The sequence below is a fragment of the Bos indicus genome, chromosome 27 (assembly GCF_029378745.1).
Source record: "Bos indicus isolate NIAB-ARS_2022 breed Sahiwal x Tharparkar chromosome 27, NIAB-ARS_B.indTharparkar_mat_pri_1.0, whole genome shotgun sequence".
Classification (NCBI taxonomy): Eukaryota; Metazoa; Chordata; class Mammalia; order Artiodactyla; family Bovidae; genus Bos; species Bos indicus.
Window position 1 is genome coordinate 40299835 of NC_091786.1, and position 19507 is coordinate 40319341.

Genomic DNA, 19507 nt, shown 5'->3' on the forward strand with positions numbered 1-19507 from the left:
GTGGGGGCCCCCAGCTCAGTGCCAGCTCTCTGCCTGTGGGGGCTGGGTCTGAGCCCCAAAGACAGATGTCCCACTGAAGGCACCTCTTGTTTTGGGTAAATGGGCTGTTGGACCGGGAGCACCGGCTGTCCTGTAGAGTCACTGAGGACCGTGCTGAGGATCCCATGGGCCGTGCTCCAGGGGCCAGGCGGAGCCTTCATCGTAGCAGGGGCAGCAGGAACAGGGGCTAAGACTTACCAGGAAATGTCTTTAGCCCCTGCCGCAGGTTAATCCATCTGTTCCTCACAGTAGCCGTGAGAGGGAGACACTATGGTTATTTCTCTGTTACAGGCAAAACCGCAGAAGCAGAGGAACCACCTGCCCGAGCGGCGCAGAGCCAAGCAGGAAGGGGCTGAGACCCAAACCCCAGCTGCCTTGGGTCTGCGCCTCCAACCCCACGACACCGCTCTTCGGACGCAGGGACACAGGGCTTCCCCGGTGGCGCGGAGGGTAAGAACCCACCTGCCGATGCAAGGGACGTGGGTTTGGTCCCTGGCATGGGAAGATCCCACGTGTCGAGAAGCAGCTAAGCCCGCGCTCCACAGCTCCTGAAGACCAGGTGCCCGCAAAGCCCTGCTCCACCGCAAGAGAAGCCACCAGCCTGAGCCACCTGCACACCGCACCTGGAGATGGCCCCTGCTCCCGCAAGCAGAGAAAAGCCCACGCAGCAGCAAAGACCCAGCTCAGCCAGAAACAGATAAACAAACATGAGGCAGGGACTCAAGCAAACAGCCCTGGAGGCCTGCCTGGCCTCTCCTGCTCCTGCTGCAGGCAGTCTGGATGTCCGAAAGCCCACCCCACAGATCCAGGGGTGACCCACCCTTCATGGCACCAGGACAGGACGAACCCAGGAGGCAAGCAAAGCAGGACCCATACCCTCCACATGCGGGCAGCTCGGGGTGGGGAGAGGGCTGGGTGGGGGCAGGCCAGAGGCAGGCCGGGGGTCCAGACCCCCAGGCGAGGCGCAGGCTCTGGAGAGATGCTGCTCTATTCCTGTCCAGCAACACCTGACCGCTTGGCTCAGAAAACCAGGCTTTTTCCAGCTGCGGTCCTGACTACCTTCAGGTTTTTCACACGCTCACAGGCCAGCAGGCTCTGATGAGTTCCATCCAAACTAATTTTTTGGTGAGACAGATTTTAGAGAATTTTATTTTACTACTGTTAATATAAAGGGGAAAGTAGTAGCAATGGCCATAAATAGGAGATAAGAATAAAAAAATAAGTAAACAGCGTTTTCAGGTCAACTGCCTTTGCTTGTAATCAAGTTTTACTAAATAAAGTTTTACTGGAACAAAGCCAGGCTCCTTCATGAAACTTTCATGGGGCAACAGTAAAGCAGGAGCAACAACACCCAATGGCCTGCAAAGCCTCAAGTAAGTGTTATCTGGCCACCTAAGAAGGTTTGCACACCTCTGAAACAAATACGGTTTCTACCTAAGGACAGGAGTCTGTCCTCTCTGTTAAAAAGAGGGAGCATTGAAGGTTCATGAGGAGTTGATCAAGGAAGTATCAGCATCAACCTGAGACCTTCTCACTGGCAATGAAAAGGCTGAATGAATATTGATGGAAAAGGAAATAACTTTGTCACTGTATGATCTGATTTCCTAAATTATGTATTCAGTATTTCCTAAATTATGTCTCACATCACCTTGAGCAGAGTTTACACCAGGGGAAATGCACATTAAACCAGTGCATACGTCAAATCAAATCTTATATGCGAATGACAGAATATGAGACTTGGCAGCAAAGACGGGTGAGGACACGGAAAACCTGGTAACATTAAACTTGCAAGAGAACTTGACTGTCGGCGGCTCAGCTGGTGAAGAATCCGCCTGCAATGCAGGAGATCGAGGTTCGATCCCTGGGTTGGGAAGATGCTCTAGAGGAGGAAATGGCAACCCACTCCAGTATTCTCACCTGGAGAATCCCAAGGACAAAGAAGCCTGGCGGGCTGTAGTCCATGCGGTCGCAAGAGTCGGACAGGACTGAGCGACTAAGCCACTACCACTGAGCAAAGAGAAGCTTGAGAAGATCTGCGGGACTGGAACGGGACCTGTGGGTTGAAGCCAGCACCATGAGCTGGGCAGGCCTTAGCTTCTCCGCCTCTCAGGACATGGGGGCTGACCCTGTCTTGGGAGGCTCTTGGTAAAGCACTTTGTGCCCGTATCACCTGCATGGCTGATGGCAAAAAGCCGTGCTGATAAACAGCCTGAAGGGTGATAAGGTCTAGTTGGGAAAAAGGAGACAATGGGTCCAGGGGAAGGCAGGCACGGAGACCCAAATGAAGGATGCGGAGAGATGGACGGAGCCATGTGGGCGGAAAAGGGGGGATGCCGCGAGGGAGGGGCCCTGCCTCCCTGGGGACTCGGCTCGGTTCCGCACCGCCCGGGCCAGCATCGGCACCCTGAGCTGATGAGCAGGGAGGCCTCCTTTCTAACACTTCAGCTTCCCCCATGGAGCAGGGCTCCGTGATGCCAGCAGGACCCTGTCTCATTCTCTGCCCTCACGCATCTCCAGGCAGATGAGCTACCTGCCTCCAAGTTCACAGCAGCCAAGGAAGGCGGACTTTTATTCTAGAAACTTCGTCAGCAAGCTTTTTTCCCTTAACGTGGCGAGGCAACGTGTGGGGCTTCCATCTGCACTGCCCTGCTATACACACACCTCAACACAGTTCCCCGCCTTCACTTCTGTCCCGAAGGAGGACCAAGGCTGTGCTTATCCAAATCAAAACCAGGGCTTCCCTGGTGGGGCAGGGAAGTGGTTAAGTCATCCAAAGGTTGGTTTTAATGCAGCTTTAACACTAAAGGGGTAATGATGCTGAAGAACCCACCTACCAATGCAGGAGACACGGCTTCGACCCTGGTCCGGGAAGATCCCACATGTCACGGAGCAATTAAGCCCGTGCGCCACTACTGCTGAGCCTGCGCTCTAGAGCCCGAGAGCCGCACCTACTGAAGCCGGCACGCCCTAGAGCCCTGCTCCGCCCAAGGGAAGCCACCGCGATGGGAAGCCCGCAGACCACGACTAGAGTAGCCCCTGCTGGCCACAACTGGAGAAAAAGCCCGCGCACGCACGGCATGAAGATGAAGCACAGCCAAAAATAACTACATAGCATTAAAAAAAAAAAACAAAACCAGGTGTGGCAGCAACAGCAGCAGGACAGGACACAGCCAGTGTGAGCAGCGGAGGGAGACTCCGAGGAACGGGCAGCGCCGACCCGGAACCTGTCGTGCGGCGGGCGGGGTCCCAGGCACGAGACCCACCGCCTGCAAGGCCGCGCACACCGGGGGCCAGCTCGGCCCTGCCCCAGACAGGAGGGCTCGCGGGCCCAGCTCAGCCCCCATCGCCGCTCCATGCGCCGACTGATGGGAGTTTCTTGTTTGTCTAAGGCGAGGCTCTGCGAGGCTGCGGGGAGAGAAGTCTTTCAAGCCCCACGGCGGCACAGACTGCCCGGCCTGCCGGGGCCCAAACGGAATCCCCTGTGGTTTTAGGGTCCTGGGCAGATGCAGGGAAACAGGAGCCTGTGGCCAGTGGAACGGGGCAGCGGGTTTTTACGTCCCAGCTTCCGTGACATTTTTAGATATAAAAAAGTTTCAGTCTTTCCTTAACTTCCCCGGGGAGGTGCTTTGGGGTGATTTGTGTGCGGTGGGGGTGAAGCGAGAAGGCGGGGCTAGAGCTCCATCTCCGCTGAACAGAACAGAACTTCGGAAACGCAGCAACAGGCTAGGGCCCGGGAACACAGGAAGAAATAAACCGTAATTAGAAAGACGTTTGCGTGCCCTGATGATGATTTTTATGTAATTTTCCATGTACATGGGGCAACCTACAATATGAATTTCTTCATAATTAAGCCAGTAAAATTCAGCCGTAGAACCAATGAGCATATCCATATAAATTGTGCACCAAGAAAAGTGATTTTAACCAAGGTTAAGAGCCTTTCATCCAAAAGGTTTGTTTTAACGTAGGTTTAACACTGAAGGGGAAATGATGGAAACAGAAGACAACCAGAGCCTCTCCTGGAAGTGTCTTAAGTGTCCGTACAAAGTCCATTTATTGCATTCAACCCACCCACGGGGACATTCATGTCTAAAGTGTAAATTGGAATTTAGAGACTTTATAAAAAGCTGTTTTTAATCTCAATATGCCCCAAATGAGAAGCTGTCAATGAGTGGTTAGGGACTCTTAAATTCAGAGATTATTCAATCTCTCTATTTTAAAAAAACACTTATGAAACTGTCTTAGGGAAAAAAAGCTGTAAAATAAATACTGAATAGCATTCTCACACAAAATCAAAGATGCGTTTTCCCTACCCCTCAAAGGCATGGACTACATAATATAAGCTCAAAGAAAATGTAAATAGGTTCCTTTGAAAATTACCAGCCAGTGGTTTTAAGAAAGGAAAGAAGAAACAGAAGGGGGCGGTGGCCTCAGGACCTTCCATGACGCTGTTGTGGAGGGCGCCCACCCTAAAGGCCGGAGGCCCATGGAACCTGCCACACAGTGGAGGTACCAGGACCACAAACCCCCCTCATCACAGCTCACGCATCTTCATCCAGGCTCATTCGCATCTTCCATTTGCACCCCCAAGTCCAGCCTGTCCCTGGATCCCCGCCTTTTGTCTGGGAGCAATTTCACCACCAATGAGACAGTTAAAACCCAACATTCAGAAAACTAAGACCATGGCATCCGGTCCCATCACTTCATGGCAAACAGATGGGGAAACAGTGGAAACAGTGTCAGACTTTATTTTATGGGGCTCTAAAATCACTGCAGATGGTGACTGCAGCCATGAAATTAAAAGACACTTATTCCTTGGAAAGAAAGTTATGACCAACCTAGACAGCATATTAAAACGCAGAGACGTCACTTTGCCAACAAAGGTCCGTCTAGTCAAGGCTATGGTTTTTCCAGTAGTCATGTATGAATGTGAGAGTTGGACTATAAAGAAAGCTGAGAGCCGAAGAATGGATGCTTTTGAACTGTGGTGTTGGAGAAGACTCTTGAGAGTCCCTTGCACTGCAAGGAAATCCAACCAGTCCATCCTAAAGGAAATCAGTCCTGAATATTCATTGGAAGGACTGATGTTGAAGCTGAAACTCTAATACTTTGGCCACCTGATGCGAAGAGCTGACTCATTTGCAAAGACCCTGATGCTGGGAAAGACTGAAGGTCAGAGGAGAAGGGGGCGACAGAGGATGGGGTGGTTGGATGGCATCACTGACTCAATGGATATGAGTTTGAGTAAACTCCGGCCGTTTGTGATGGACAGGGAGGTCTGGAGTGCTGTGGTCCACGGGGTCACAAAGAGTCAGACGTGACTGAGTGACTGGACTGAACTGAACTGAGACGGCCTGGGACCTGGGACCCTTTGCTGCTGTGCTTGCCCCTGGACAAACGTCTCTTCCAGCAACAAAATACAAAGAACCCAGCAGGGACTAAAAGCACCTGCATATATGTGAGCGGCTGGGGCAAAGTACGGACAACAAGATATACAGAGAGACCAGAAAACCCAACTGCCACTTCTGCGGAGTCGGGAACAGAAGCAGGGAACTGCGCATGCCCCTGCACTCAGCACCACCAAAGGGGCGGGCAGACCCTAAGACAGCCCTCTAGCCTGACCCCTGGACACACACCACCCCCCGCCCCTCTCTAGTTGGTCTTTTGTGTCTGACTCTCTATGACCCCATGGACTGTAGCCCGCCAGGCTCCTCTGTCCATGGGATTCTCCAGGCCAGAATACTGGAGTGGGTTGCCCTGCTCTCCTCCAGGGAATCTTCCCAACTCAGGGACTGAACCCGGGTCTCCTGCACTGCAGGCGGGTTCTTCACAGCTGAGCCACCAGGGAAGCCCAGGACACATCCCCATCCCTCATGTAAGGAACCAGCTGCCCCATCCTGCTCAGGGAGTGAGCAAGGGAGCCTGTTACTTGTTTTCACTACCCTTTATGAAGCAGGGACCCGAATAAAACCTTGCCTGAATTTCTTGTCTGGCCTCTAATCAATATCTATTGATTGAGGAGGCCAAGAACCCTGGCCAGCATTACCAAGGTTTGGCAAAAGGGAGCCACAGCCTGCCCCCTGCCCATCCATCCCAGTTCCTCCCACCTTCCCTGCGTTTTTCATGCACGGTCACATGCGATGCCTGCTCGGCTCGACGGTCTTCCCCAGTGAACACACTACAAAAACTTTAAATCTGCCAGGGAAGGCGACCAGACAGAGGAAGCTGATGGCAGCAACACCAGTCTCTGAACAGGAGGAAAAGCATCCCTTCTCAGACCATGCCCAGGTGGTCAGTCAGCAGCAAGGCTTCGCTCATCTAGGTAGAGAACACAGCCCTGGAGAAGGTGTGTGTCTTGTTCTGGGCCCGGGGCAGAGGGGTGAGTGAGTGACAGTTGAATAGTTTTATCCAGAAAGGCTCTGTGGCTGACAGCTCGCAGAGGCCAGGGCGTCTCTCAGTACAGCCACAGTTAAGCCCCTTGACAACCTGACTTCCCTGTGCAAGCATCGTGCTAGCTTCTGGGGCTATAAGGTAAGGAGCACAGGACGCTCGCCTCTCAGAGGTTTATAATCAAGCCAGGAAGCCTCATGGGATAACAAAATAGCCTGTGGTTCCTAGAGGCTTGTACAGAGCCTCCCCCCCCCGGAGCACAGGGGAGAGAACGGAGCGTGCGGGGGGCTTCAGGGAGGAAGCAACATTTCAGCAGGCTTCTGGGGTTCCTCGGATGGGGAAGGGGGTGAAAACCTAACTACAGGGCACAGCCTTTGCAGGAGCTGAGAGCTGTGAGAGGCTTGAGGGCCAGAGGCTCTAGCGCAGCTGGAAGCTAAGTGATTACCCGTCACAGGAGAAAAGCAGGTGGCGGGGAGGGGGCGCGAAGCTGAGGTCGCAGAGCAGCCGGCATGGCTGACCTCTGGGGGAGCCAGGAAGGCAGGAGTACTTCCAGACCAAACCCACCGGACACCTGTTTAGTAAATAAAGCTGCACGGGGACACAACCACACCTTTCTGCTCGTATATTTTCTGTAGCTGTGATTAGGCTTCCCTGGTGGCTCAGCGGCAGAGTCCGCCTGCCAATGCCAGAGACAGGGGTTCGATCCCTGGGTCGGGAAGATCCCCTGGAGGAGGAAATGACAACCCATTCCAGTATCCTTGCCTGGGAGATCCCGTGGACAGAGGGGCCTGGCGGGCTACAGTCCACGGGGTTCCAAAGAGTCGGACACGACTGAGCGACTAAATAACAGCAGCAACAGCTGTGTTTGTGCTACAGCGGCAGAGCCGAGGCACTGGGACAGAGATCACACGGCCCACAGAGTCAAAACATTTTCTATTTGACCCTTTTTTCAGTTTTGCTGATCAACGGTTGAAAATGTGAGTTATCACTGGGCTTTCTGTCACTGACCGGAACGCACATTGTCATTTTCCCTTCTGTGATCCCTAAGCAGCATGGCTTCAGCCTGCTCCCTCCCCACCACAGAACAAGCTTGTCTGGACCGAATGTCTCATTCTCAGTCCCAAATTTTCTGTCTCCATTTGCTGCTGATCCTTTTTTTCCCCCCTGGTTTTTACTTTAGGGCTTTGCTGCATTGCCTGCCGTGGTCACCAGCCTCCCACCCACCTGCAGAAGCTCATCATCACTCAAGCTGGAGTCATGTTACTTCCTTTCCCTCCTCCCCAAGTTCTTCATAAATTTTTGTACTACTTTTCAAATGCGGCTGAAAATCGATTTCTTTTCCCCCTTGCTGTTACTGCTTTCAAATCCTATGCTCTGACAAATAGCCACTCTTCTGCCAAAAAAAAAAAAAAAAAACCCAGGTTCCCCTCTTGTACAAAGCTCTTGGAAGATAGAAGGTAAGCCCACCAGCATTCAGGGAACAGGAAAATAAAGAAACAACCTTGCTTTTCTGATGGGACACGCAGAAAAGGCTTTCTCTGTACACCCCCGTATACTTTTAAAACCAAATTTGATCTACAAAAATTAAATTTGCACATGATTTTCCAGGGCGTACATCTCTAATACACAGCAAGGAGTGTGACTGCTGTTTTATTAACCACTGGTAATAAAATCCAGAGTTTTCAAAGCTGCTTTTTAGGGCACACAGTGTCACTCCCTGGGCCCTAAGCCCAGGGCTGCCTCTTACCCACTGTGTTACGGCGAGTAAATTAACCTCTCTGTGCCTCAACGTCCACATCTTCCTAAAACGGGGAGAGAGGAATTGAAACTAACCTATCTTACAGGGTTGCTCTGAGGATCAAATGGGATGACATACTATGAGCAGTTTACGCCGTGCCTGGTACACGGAAAACACCTTGTCTGTGTTAGCGAGCACTATAATGCTGAGGTTTCTCCACCCGCCGCCCCCGATTCAAGAATAAGAACATTCTGGGGACAGTGCCGGAAGCCTTGATACTTCATGCTGAACATGAAATCGTTTCTGCCCCCATCTTTCTGGCTCGGGGGGTGGGATCCAGGGATGGACACGGATCCAGAACTAGCCAATCACAGTACTCTGCCCCTGCCCCACCCCAAGTCCTGCCTTCACCCAGGATCTGGGTCCCTGTGTTTCTGCTGGGTAGGTTATTGGCTGGAGCTGTTGGTTGGCCATCTTTATTAGTCACTTGGCAAAGCTTCCCAGAAACAAAACCAACCCAGTAAAATAACAAAAAACAAAAACCAGCTGGGAGAGATGAAGGGGACAATGAAAATGCCCCTAAAACAAACAGGAGCCTTTGGATCCAGTCATGGTATCCGGAAAGTCCCGTTACATGTGCTGATTTTTGAGCTTATGGCAAGTTTCAGCCGGGTTTTCTGTCCCTTGCATCCAAAGAGTTCTGCAACATCCTGGTGAACTGACAAGACCTACAACTAGACCCGAAGGCCTAGCTCATCTTGGTGCTGTGAAGAAAGCGTGGCAAGGAGAGGTGGCAGCCGTGAACTCTGGGCCTGGCTCTGTCTGCAGCCAGTAGGGGATGGCTGGGAGGACCGTTTCATCTTTCTGGGCCCTGGTATACTTGTGTGTCAAGGGAGAGGGGTGAGTGAAAACCAATCTCTGAGATCCATTTTCAGCTCGACCATCCCAAGAGTCTCTATGATTTCTGGGTTTATTTCAGTTGCGGATACTGTGGTCTAATTGGTTACCGATTCTCTTATTTTCCTGCTTCCTTCTGTTTCAACTTTTAAAATTTTCTATTAGACTCTCAGTCACTATACTCCAAGTGTTTATTGTCTTCGCCTTCAATTTCCTTCTAAAGAAAATACATTTATTTTTGTATACTCGGGCATAACGATCCCATTTTCTTCCCATTCCTATATTTTTCAAACTAATTAGAGTGATAAGTTCCTTGAGGGTTGAAACTAGAGTTTTCCTGTGGGTGTGAACATTATTATTATTTTTTTTTTTAAATTGGCAACTGACCTGCCAGTTTTTACAGAGCAGCAGGATATGGGTTTTAAGTAATGTAAGCAGGAAATGGGTCTCTAGCCCACACAAAATAAAGGCAAAAGTACCGATTTACCCTGAGTCCACAGCTGCCTTACTCATTTATAATTGTAGTGTGAACCAAAATTCCCCCACAGAACTGCAGCGTAACATCCACATCTAAAGAATGTCAGACCAAAAAAGGGAGTTAAGGGGACATCCTGTGGGTCTTGCACACACATAAAAATGATCTGCTTCTTTCAGGGCAATATCACTCTTTTCTCGTCAGTGGTAGGGTTTAGGGCCTGAACTAAGTAAAGATTACTTTCATATCATAACATTCATTGATTTTTCTTTTTTTCATTTGATAGCTCTGAAGTCCAGAGGGGATCAAAGGAACTTGCTGAAATGTGGACTCATCACCTGCAGACGAGCCCCCAGAGGATGCCACCCGCTGGATGCTTCTATCTGGTACCCATGGGGCTGGTGACCCCATGCTTGCTCATCGGGAGCTTAATTATGAATGAGGGCCCAGCCCAAGGGCCTTCATGATGGCCTCTTGGCAGATACCACCAAATGACCTGGAGGCAGAGGTTCCAGGGGCGGTTGGTTCAGCAACTCAGGGATGCCGTCAGGGCCTGAGTTTGTCTGTCTGTCCACTCCTCCATCCACAGAGCCTGCTCTGACCTGTCACTGACCTCCTTCAGGGCTGAGAGGACCTGTGGGCACCTGTCTCCCCGTGCACCTGCGGCAGAAGGCAGGACACTTCTAAGCATGAGTCTTTTGTTTTAGTAATTTTATTTTGATAAAATTTCAAATTTGCTGAAAAGTTGCAAGAATGGTACAAGGAGCTCCTTCACGGTGTACCCTTCACTCAGACTCATAAGGTTTGATATTTTTCACCTCTCTGTTCTTTCTGTCTCATTTCTCTGTCTCACACACATACACCTACATACACACACACACACACACACACACACACACACACACACACACACACACACACACTATCTTTTGAACCATGGAGAGCTAGTTGCAGATACTGAGAATAAGAACATTCTCTTGTTCATATAACAAAAGCGCAACGATCAAAGTCAGGAAATTTAAAGCGGACTCAATTCTAACCTACGGTCTGTACTCAAATTTCAATAAGCGTCCCAATAATGTCCTTTATGGATAGTTTCCTTCTGCTCCAGCATCTTCAGGATCACTTAGCTGTCGTGTCTCAGTCATTCTGTCTTTCAGAATCTTAGCGTTTTTGAAGAGTACTACTTAGTTTTTTTTAATTGGGTTATTTGCTTTCTTATCATCGAGTTTTCAAAGGTTTTCTATTTCTACATTTAAGTCCTTATCAGATATGTGATTTGTAAATATTTTCTCCTCACCTGTGGCTTGTCTTGTCATTAGTTTCACAGTGTCTTTGGAACAGCAGACATTTCTGATTTTGATGAAGTCTAATTAACCATTTTTTTTCTTTTATGGATCATGAGCATGAGTCTTGAACTCTTTCTCACTGGGCCAGCCTAGGTTACAAGTTCACCATGAACCAATGATACTGCCTGGAACAGAATATACTGGTGGCTTGAGTCCAGTGAATTGATCCAACCCTGATGTCTTCCCTGAAGTGTAGAAACCCAAGAGGTAGAAAAGCCCATTTAAACCCTGGGCACAGTTAGGAACACGCTGGGCAGGCCACCAAGAAACATCCCCGAGTCACAGCTCCCAGGGGACAGCTGGGCAGCCAGCTGCACACCCTCAGTGCGGGCCCTCCTGGCTCCAGGGACCTTCTGCACTGGCACCGGGCCGCATGTCCCAGTTCCAAAATCCAAGAGCCTCTGAACAACACGAGTCTTCAAACCCCACTGTCAAACTGTGGCTTTCTGCCCCACACTTGTAGACGGGTGTGTGCGGCTCAGCATCTCCAGAGCCACTTAGACCACCCCGCCCAGGGCCCCACGAGATCCCCACGGGATGCAGGGCAGGTGGGCAGATTCCACTGATTGTTCCCCCTGGCACACACCCCTGCCTCTTCCTCACACCCGCCCAAGCCAGGGCATTGGTCTGGCATGTTCCTGCTCTCTTCATTGAAAGCACCAAGGAGAACCCACAAGCAATGACTTTTTGGTGCTGTATTCCCTCTGCCTGCGTTAAAGCACGTCTACTTCAAAGCCCCATAAGCGGATGATTATGGACCACTCATTTTTAATCTATTCACATGCTCTCTTCTGAATTACTCAAGTGTATAATTGGAGGAGGGGGTGGTGGGAAGGAGAAAAGCTGAATCGAGTTTGGAAAAGTGTCAATGTGCCAAATTTCTAAATGTTTCTTCAACAGCAAAAGTTTGGTACTCCCTCCCCTCTGAGAAAGGGTGCATTATTTCTACTGCCTCTGCCTCGTTTTATTCTCATCAGTAGAGGCAGAGCTCTTTATTCCTCCTGTCAAGCCGGGGGAATGGTCTCCATGTGGTTCTAGGACACGCTCGGGTTACCAGCAGAGACACAGAGTCAGTTACGAACTGCTCTGGAATACAAGCACGACACCCAGCTCCTCCCCTTTCACCAAATGCCACTCAAATTTTATCTGAAAATGCCCAGTTTTCTATTTCCATGCCATCTCTGTTGACACCTAACCGTGGCAATATATCATTAGTGTCATGTCTGAATTCCACATGCTGATGTCCTCCACAACTTGATTTTGGAGGCTGAGTCATCATATTTATAGATAAAGCAAAGAGAAAAAGAATTTTTGAAGCTCCACTTACATTCTTTGGACATCCCCACTTCAAAGCACTTCTGGAGTCGACAGTACTGGCATCGATTCCTGGTGACTTTATTAATAACACAATTCTTATCTCGGTGACAAGTGTAAATCATGTTCTTCTGAATACTTCTGCGGAAAAAGCCCTGCAGGCAAGTGAAAAGAGGAGAAAATTAAGCAAGACTACCGAGCTTCATGAGAAATCAAAGTCAACCTTATCAATGCATTGACTGCTCGTTCTGAGTAATGAAGTGATGGCAGCAGAAAAGTTAACTTATTTAAGCCTTAAAATCCTTGTATCCTTGTGAAATATGATAGTCATATTCATAGTCTCTCCCTCTGCTGCAAAGCAGAAAGTTCCTTTTAATCAAAACTGGACATGACTGTTATTATCTTGCTAAAAGAAAATGAATGCCTTGGGAAGTACAATGCAGAGCTGACGTTCCTCCAGACAGGCTTAACTTCCTAAGTGGTTCCCATGTTGGCCAGAGTGACTTCAGGTGAGTCTACTGTCAAGAAACCCAACAGAAGAAGCATTCAATTTGCAGAAAAAATTATATGCTTCATGAAAGAATTAGGTCTTTTCAGAGGTGTCCTCTCCAATTCCTTTTACATATTTAGCTCATGTAACCATATTTAAAACGTGACTTAACTTACAGCGTGTTTAAGAAAAGTATTAGCCACGGTTGGAAACAAGGCAGAAAAATGACGCTTGGTCATTTAATGGCATATTAGAGTTGTGTTGTCCAAAAAGGTAGCTGTTAATCACGTGTGGTCATTTAAGTCAAAATTGATGAAAATTAAATAAAATTACTATGATAATCTCCACGTCCATCCCAGTTCAGTGGCTGAGTAGTATCCCACTGTATACATGGACCATAACTTCTTTATCCGTTCATCTGTCAGCGGACACTTGGGCAGCTTCCATGTCTTGGCTATCATAAACAGTGCTACAATGAACATGGGGGGATGTATCCTTTTGAACCATGGTTTTCTCCAGATATACGCCCAGGGTGGGACTGCAGGGTCCTATGGTAGCTCTATTTTAAGTGTAAGGAGCCTCCAGCTGTTCTCCACAGTGGCTGCACCAGTTTGCATTCCCACCAGCACTGGGAGGGCTCTGCCTTTCCTCCACACGGTCTCTGGCATTTCTTGTGTGTAGACTTTTTGATGATGGCCACTATGGCTCTTGTGAGGTGCTACCTCATTGCAGTTTTGGTTTGAATTTCTCTAATAATTAGCGATGTTGAGAGTCTTTATTCACATGCCTCTTGGCCATCGGTATGTTTTCTCTGGAGAAATGTCTACTTAGATCTTTTACCTAGTTTTGATTGGGTTCTTTTTTTCATATTAAGCAGCACAAACTCATTGTCAATTTTGGAGATTAATTCCTTGTGGTTGCTTTGTTTGCAGATATTTTCTCCCATTCTGTGTGTTAAAAATTAAACAAAATTAAAAAATTGACTCCTCACTTGTACTAGCCACATTTCAAACGCTCAGCAGCCACGTATTTGCAGTGCCTACCACGCTGGACAGCGCATGCACAGAATACCACCGTCCTTGCACAAAGTCTGCATGCGCGGCACTGACTCATAAACTCACCCAGTCATCCAAAGGTTTCAGGAAACGTAACTGTAACTTACTGCTTATTATTGACTGCACCCTGACTCTGTAAAGACTGTAGAAGACTGGTAACTTAAGAATCACATTGGTCTGTTACAGATCCAAAGATTCCTGCCCAGCTGAGATATAACCAAAGATGACTGTTGTGTTGCCTTGCAGGGATTGACCAGGTGTGTCTAACCTCGCCATCTTATTCCAGCATTCTTCTTTCCCATTACTGTATCAGGTACACTGTCTGTCTGTGCAGCTACCTACCGAGGCGTTTGCTCATATCCTTCTTTGAACCAATTTGTCCTCCTCCTCTTTTCCTCATTAATGACAGTAAATCCTCAATATGTGTTTACTGCATATTTGAATAAGTTACTGTTTATTAGGGCTTCCCTGGTGGCTCAGAGGGTCAAGCGTCTGCCTGCAGTGCGGGAGACCCGGGTTCGATCCCTGGGTCGGGAAGATCCCCTGGAGAAGGAAATGGCAACCCACTCCAGTATTCTTGCCTGGAGAATCCCATGGGCAGAGGAGCCTGGCTATAGTCCACAGGGGTCGCAAAGAGTTGGACACGACTAAGCGACTTCACTTTCACTGTTTATTAACTTTTGGGTGTTACAATTTGACCGAAGAAGAAATTTATCTTGATTTTTTGACACTCAGATGAAAAAAAATCAAACTTTAGGCTCCAGGAGCACAGGGTCCCCGCCTTCCCCTCTCTGCTTACCCATCTTCCCACACAGCTCTGCAGAGAATGGGAAATTGAGTGATGCTTGTTAACACGCAGATGAATGAATAGTGACTGACGAGGAAACCTGCTGTCTTTTTCCTCTTCCAGTCGCCCATCAGTAACCTCTCTGCTGCTAGGGGCAATAAAAGCAAGGAGTTTTACCTTATCAATTGTGATGCAACTTTTACCTACATCAGACACAATTCTCCTGAACCTAAGAAACACGCCACCCAACGTGCTGAACTGCAGATAAGACTCACCATTTGAGTTCACCTTTCCCTGCAGCACACTAACAGCACTCCAGGAGCCAGAACTAAAAACCTTCAAAGCTAAAGCACAGTGGCCAAGAAAGCTCATGTAACACACATCATTTAGGATATGTACGTGGGCACCCTAGGATTTTAATGTCTACATAACATATTTTCACTGGCATGGTTAAACCATAAATGCCTGGAAATCTTGTTTAAGGTTGCAACTCCTGTCACATCCCAGATACACACATTTTTCCAAGAAAACATAGTTTATTTTTGTACCTCTGGAGCTATAAATATGCTCAGAATCTAAAATAACAGGCTATAAATATCCTGCAACCCTAAGAGAATCTGTGCCCTATGGTCACTTCAAATGTATCTTTTCCTGCAGAAAATATTAATACATACAGGACACTTCTGGCTGCCAGATGTACAAACCCTATTTACAAACACTTCTCTGCTCTACTGCCAAGGAACACTGACACTTGGAAGATCCAGTCTCTGCAGGCATGAGGCCAGTGAGGTGTGGACAAAGGTGGCCTCCTCCGTTTATTAAAAACCGAATATTCAGTTCGGCACATTCTTGGCGAGGGAGCATGGAAGAGAGGAAACCAATCTCATGACACCGAGATGGAACAAGAGAGGCTTAAGAACGTTATACATCACTAATTATCCAGGGAGTGAGGTTCAGTGACAGTGATAGCGGTAACTAAATAGGACTTCTTAGTTTTCCAAATCAGAGTTTAGGCTGCATTTCAGAAGGGGAATCTGAGTTTCAGGAAATTATTTCCACCACGACAGGACACTTGCTGGCTAGGACGGATGCTCTCAGGTACTTTTGCACACGGGCTGGGTGAATGGAAATGCCCGTGGCAGCCACAGAGGGGCCTGTCTTGTCCTGATCTCCCTCCCCTGCAGTAGGTACCGTGAGCTGTCCGGTAAACCTCATTTCCACTGTTTGGAGGATCTCATGTGTGCATGCGTGTGGGTGGCACCATAGCCCCGTGCCACCAACATTTTAATCGACCTAATGTTTTTATCTAGGTTGAGACTTCTTTTATTTCTAGCATTATCTAAAATGAAAACCTTTAACCTCTGGCTCAATTCAAAAGCTAGCACTGTCATTAAATAATGAGAGGGATGCTGCTGCTGCTGCTGAGTCACATCAGTCATGTCCGACTCTGTGCGACCCCATAGATAGCAGCCCACCAGGCTCCCCCGTCCCTGGGATTCTCCAGGCAAGAACACTGGAGTGGGTTGCCATTTCCTTCTCCAATGCATGAAAGTGAAAAGTGAAAGTGAAGTCGCTCAGTTGTGTCCGACCCTCAGTGACCCCATGGACTGCAGCCTTCCAGGCTCCTCCATCCATGGGATTTTCCAGGCAAGAGTGCTGGAGTGGGGTGCCATTAATAAACAGAGTGAAGTCTAGCAGAACAGTAGTCAGGACTTCCCTGGTGGCACAGTGGATAAGATTCCGCCTGCCAGTGCAGGGGACATGGGTTCGATCCCTGCTCTGGGAAGATCCCACATGCTGCAGAGCAACTATGCCCATGTGCCACAGCTGCTGAGCCTGCGCCGAAAGCCTGTGCTCCTCAACAGCAGCAGCCACTGCAGTGGGAAGCCAGCGCACAGCACTCAAGGGTAGCTCCCTGCTTTCCACAACTAGAGAGAAGCCCACGTAGCAACGAAGACCCAGCACGGCCAAAAATTAAATACATTAATAATAATAAAAAAATAATAATCAGAAGTGATTTCACTCTTCCTGGATCCGGGTTGTGCTAAGGACTTGGAGTCCAGACTCCTCTCTTCTGGCAGAAAAGGGACACAGCAAGACTGAGGACGAGATCAGCCCTACCTTGAGACTTTCCTTCGAGGGACTGAGAGATAATAAACACGTTTCTCACTATGTGACTCAATGAGGTTTAAAGCCAGGAATCTGTCCCACCTAAAATTGAGAGCCTCGTAATTTTGAGAATCAAAAAACTGTAGCCTCTCCCACAAAAAAGCAAAACAAAAAAACTGTAGCCGAAATTTGTCATATGTAAAATGGGCTTTAGAAATATTGAGTTCAAACAGAAACAGACTCATAGACTTTTAAAAGAAACTTATGGTTACCCAAGGGGGAGGGAGGGACAAATGAGGAGTTGGGGATTAACACACACACATGTATAAAATAGATAATCAACAAGGACCTACTCAGAGCACAGAAAACTCTACTCAGTAGTCTGTAGTGACCAGTACGGGAAAAGAATCTGACAAAGAGTGGACACACGTGTGTGTGTAAATTTGTCACTTTGCTATACAGCAGAAACTAACACAACAGTGGGAATCAACTAGATTTCAACATAAAATAAAAGTTAAATTTAAAAATTCTTTAAAAAGTAAAAAGAACAAAACATTTCCATAAAATAGTACCAAATTCAAGTGTGGTAGTTCTTGCAGCCGTAGATGGGTAGAGACACACGTCCAGGAGAAGAGGCGGAAAAGCCGAGCAGGTCCAGGTGAAGGACTCCGTCCTCCTCCTCGGAGGTGCGGCCGCAGGGGAGAGGGGAGGCGGGCAGGGCCCTGGAGGGGAAGCTGAGGGGTGGCCTGGGGAGTCCCCGCGGGGAGCTGGGCCCACCCATCCCCTCAGTGAGGGGCTGGTGGCTGAGTCCCGGGACCCTTCCCAGGTGTATGTTTCTGAGATCCCCAGTGGGTCATCACAGCAGGGAGGGGCACGCTGAGACAGCTTGAGGGCGAGGACGAGGGGGCTTCCGGGGGCGCAGCAAACAGTGAGGAGGCGGGGCGTGTGGAGACAAAGGACGGACAGACCTTCCACCTGCAGGGCAACAGCCGCGGCTCCTTCAGACTCACGGACACAGAGGACAGCTCTGTGGCGGCCGAGGTGGAGGAGGGGTGGAGAAGGGATGGCCCCAGAGTCTGGGATTAGCGGCTGCAAACCACTATATGTAAGATGGATGAACAAGAGCCCACAGGATAGCACAGGGAACTATATGGAATACCCTGCGATAAGCCATCACGGAAAAGAGTATGAAAAAGCAAGCAAGTGTGTGTATACCTGGGTCACTGTCGTGCAGAAATTAACACAACATTGTACAGCAAATATACCTCAATAAAATGAATGAGAAAAGCGAAGCCAGAAACAACTACGACTTCTTGGGACTGGCTTTGGGTTTAAAACATATCAACCAGAGGGCTTTCAGATGGCTTCAGCTTTCTCTTGGAGTGGAGACCTCAGCTCACCTCTGTGGGGACCCGGGGCGGGTGTCTGTGGCCAGACTGAGGCTGCAGTGCCAACCCCCGGAACTGGCTCAGTCGCCAGTCACCAGTTAGCCTGAGGACCTGGTTTTCTGCCACGAGGTCAAGAAGGCAGACCTGCATCACAGACTGAGTCAAGTGTTTCCTAATCATGGGTTTTCAGCCTTTCTTACTTCACGCTCTTCTATTCATGCTATCAAAGAACGAGGGTTCAACCAAAAAAAACCCCTCCCAACAATTAGAACTGGACATGGAACAACAGACTGGTTCCAAATAGGAAAAGTACGTCAAGGCTGTATACTGTCACCCTGCTTATTTAACTTATATGCAGAGTACATCATGAGAAACGCTGGACTGGAAGAAGCACAAGCTGGAATCAATATTGCTGGGAGAAATATCAATAGCCTCAGATATGCAGATGATACCACCCTTATGGCAGAAAGTGAAGGAGAACTAAAGAGCCTCTTGATGAAAGTGAAAGAGGAGAGTGAAAAAGTTGGCTTAAAGCTCAACATTCAGAAAACGAAGATCATGGCATCCAGTCCCATCACTTCATAGGAAATAGATGGGGAAACAGTGGAAACAGTGTCAGACTTTATTTTTCTGGGCTCCAAAATCACTGCAGATGGTGACTGCAGCCAGGAAATTAAAAGACGCTTACTCCTTGGAAAGAAAGTTATGACCAACCTAGATAGCATAATCAAAAGCAGAGACATTACTTTGCCAACAAAGGTCCGTCTAATCAAGGCTATGGTTTTTCCAGTGGTCATGTATGGATGTGAGAGTTGGATTGTGAAGAAAGCTGAGCGCCGAAGAATTGATGCTTTTGAACTGTGGTGTTGGAGAAGACTCTTGAGAGTCCCTTGGACTGCAAGGAGATCCAACCAGTCCATTCTGAAGGAGATCAGCCCTGGGTGTTCTTTGGAAGGAATGATGTTAAAGCTGAAACTCCAGTACTTTGGCCACCTCATGCAAAGAGTTGACTCATTGGAAAAGACTCTGATGCTGGGAGGGATTGGGGGCAGGAGGAGAAGGGGACGACAGAGGATGAGATGGCTGGATGGCATCACCAACTCGATGGACCTGAGTTTGAGTGAACTCTGGGAGTTGGTGATGGACAGGGAGGCCTGGCATGCTGCGATTCATGGGTTTGCAAAGAGTTGGACACGACTGAGTGACTGAACTGAACTGATGGTAGAGAAGGCCACAGGCCTTGGAGCCATTTGTGAGCCATCTGCTTCATATCTTAGTAATAACCATGGAACACCCACGTCCTACTCAGATTTCGTTTGTCTTCCTTTGGGGATACAAGGTGCCCTTGTACTAACTGACCTACTATCTACAGGACATAAACAATCATAAATCAGAAGGAAAGGTAACTGTCTCTTGCAAACCTAAATATTTTCCTATACCTAAATACTTAAGATTCCTAATTCCCTTGACGAGCTAGTC

The 19507-nt window shown here is 48.6% G+C and overlaps 1 protein-coding gene across 7 annotated transcripts in view; it reads right to left on the bottom strand.

Moving 5' to 3' along the window:
• Positions 1-19507, bottom strand: part of RARB (retinoic acid receptor beta) — a 593227-nt gene that overhangs the window by 90380 nt on the left and 483340 nt on the right. For all 7 annotated transcript variants that reach the window (XM_070781537.1, XM_070781540.1, XM_070781543.1 and 4 more), the window contains one exon: positions 12213-12354. In XM_070781537.1, the coding sequence (XP_070637638.1) occupies positions 12213-12354 (142 nt within the window). The remainder of the gene's footprint in view (positions 1-12212; positions 12355-19507) is intronic.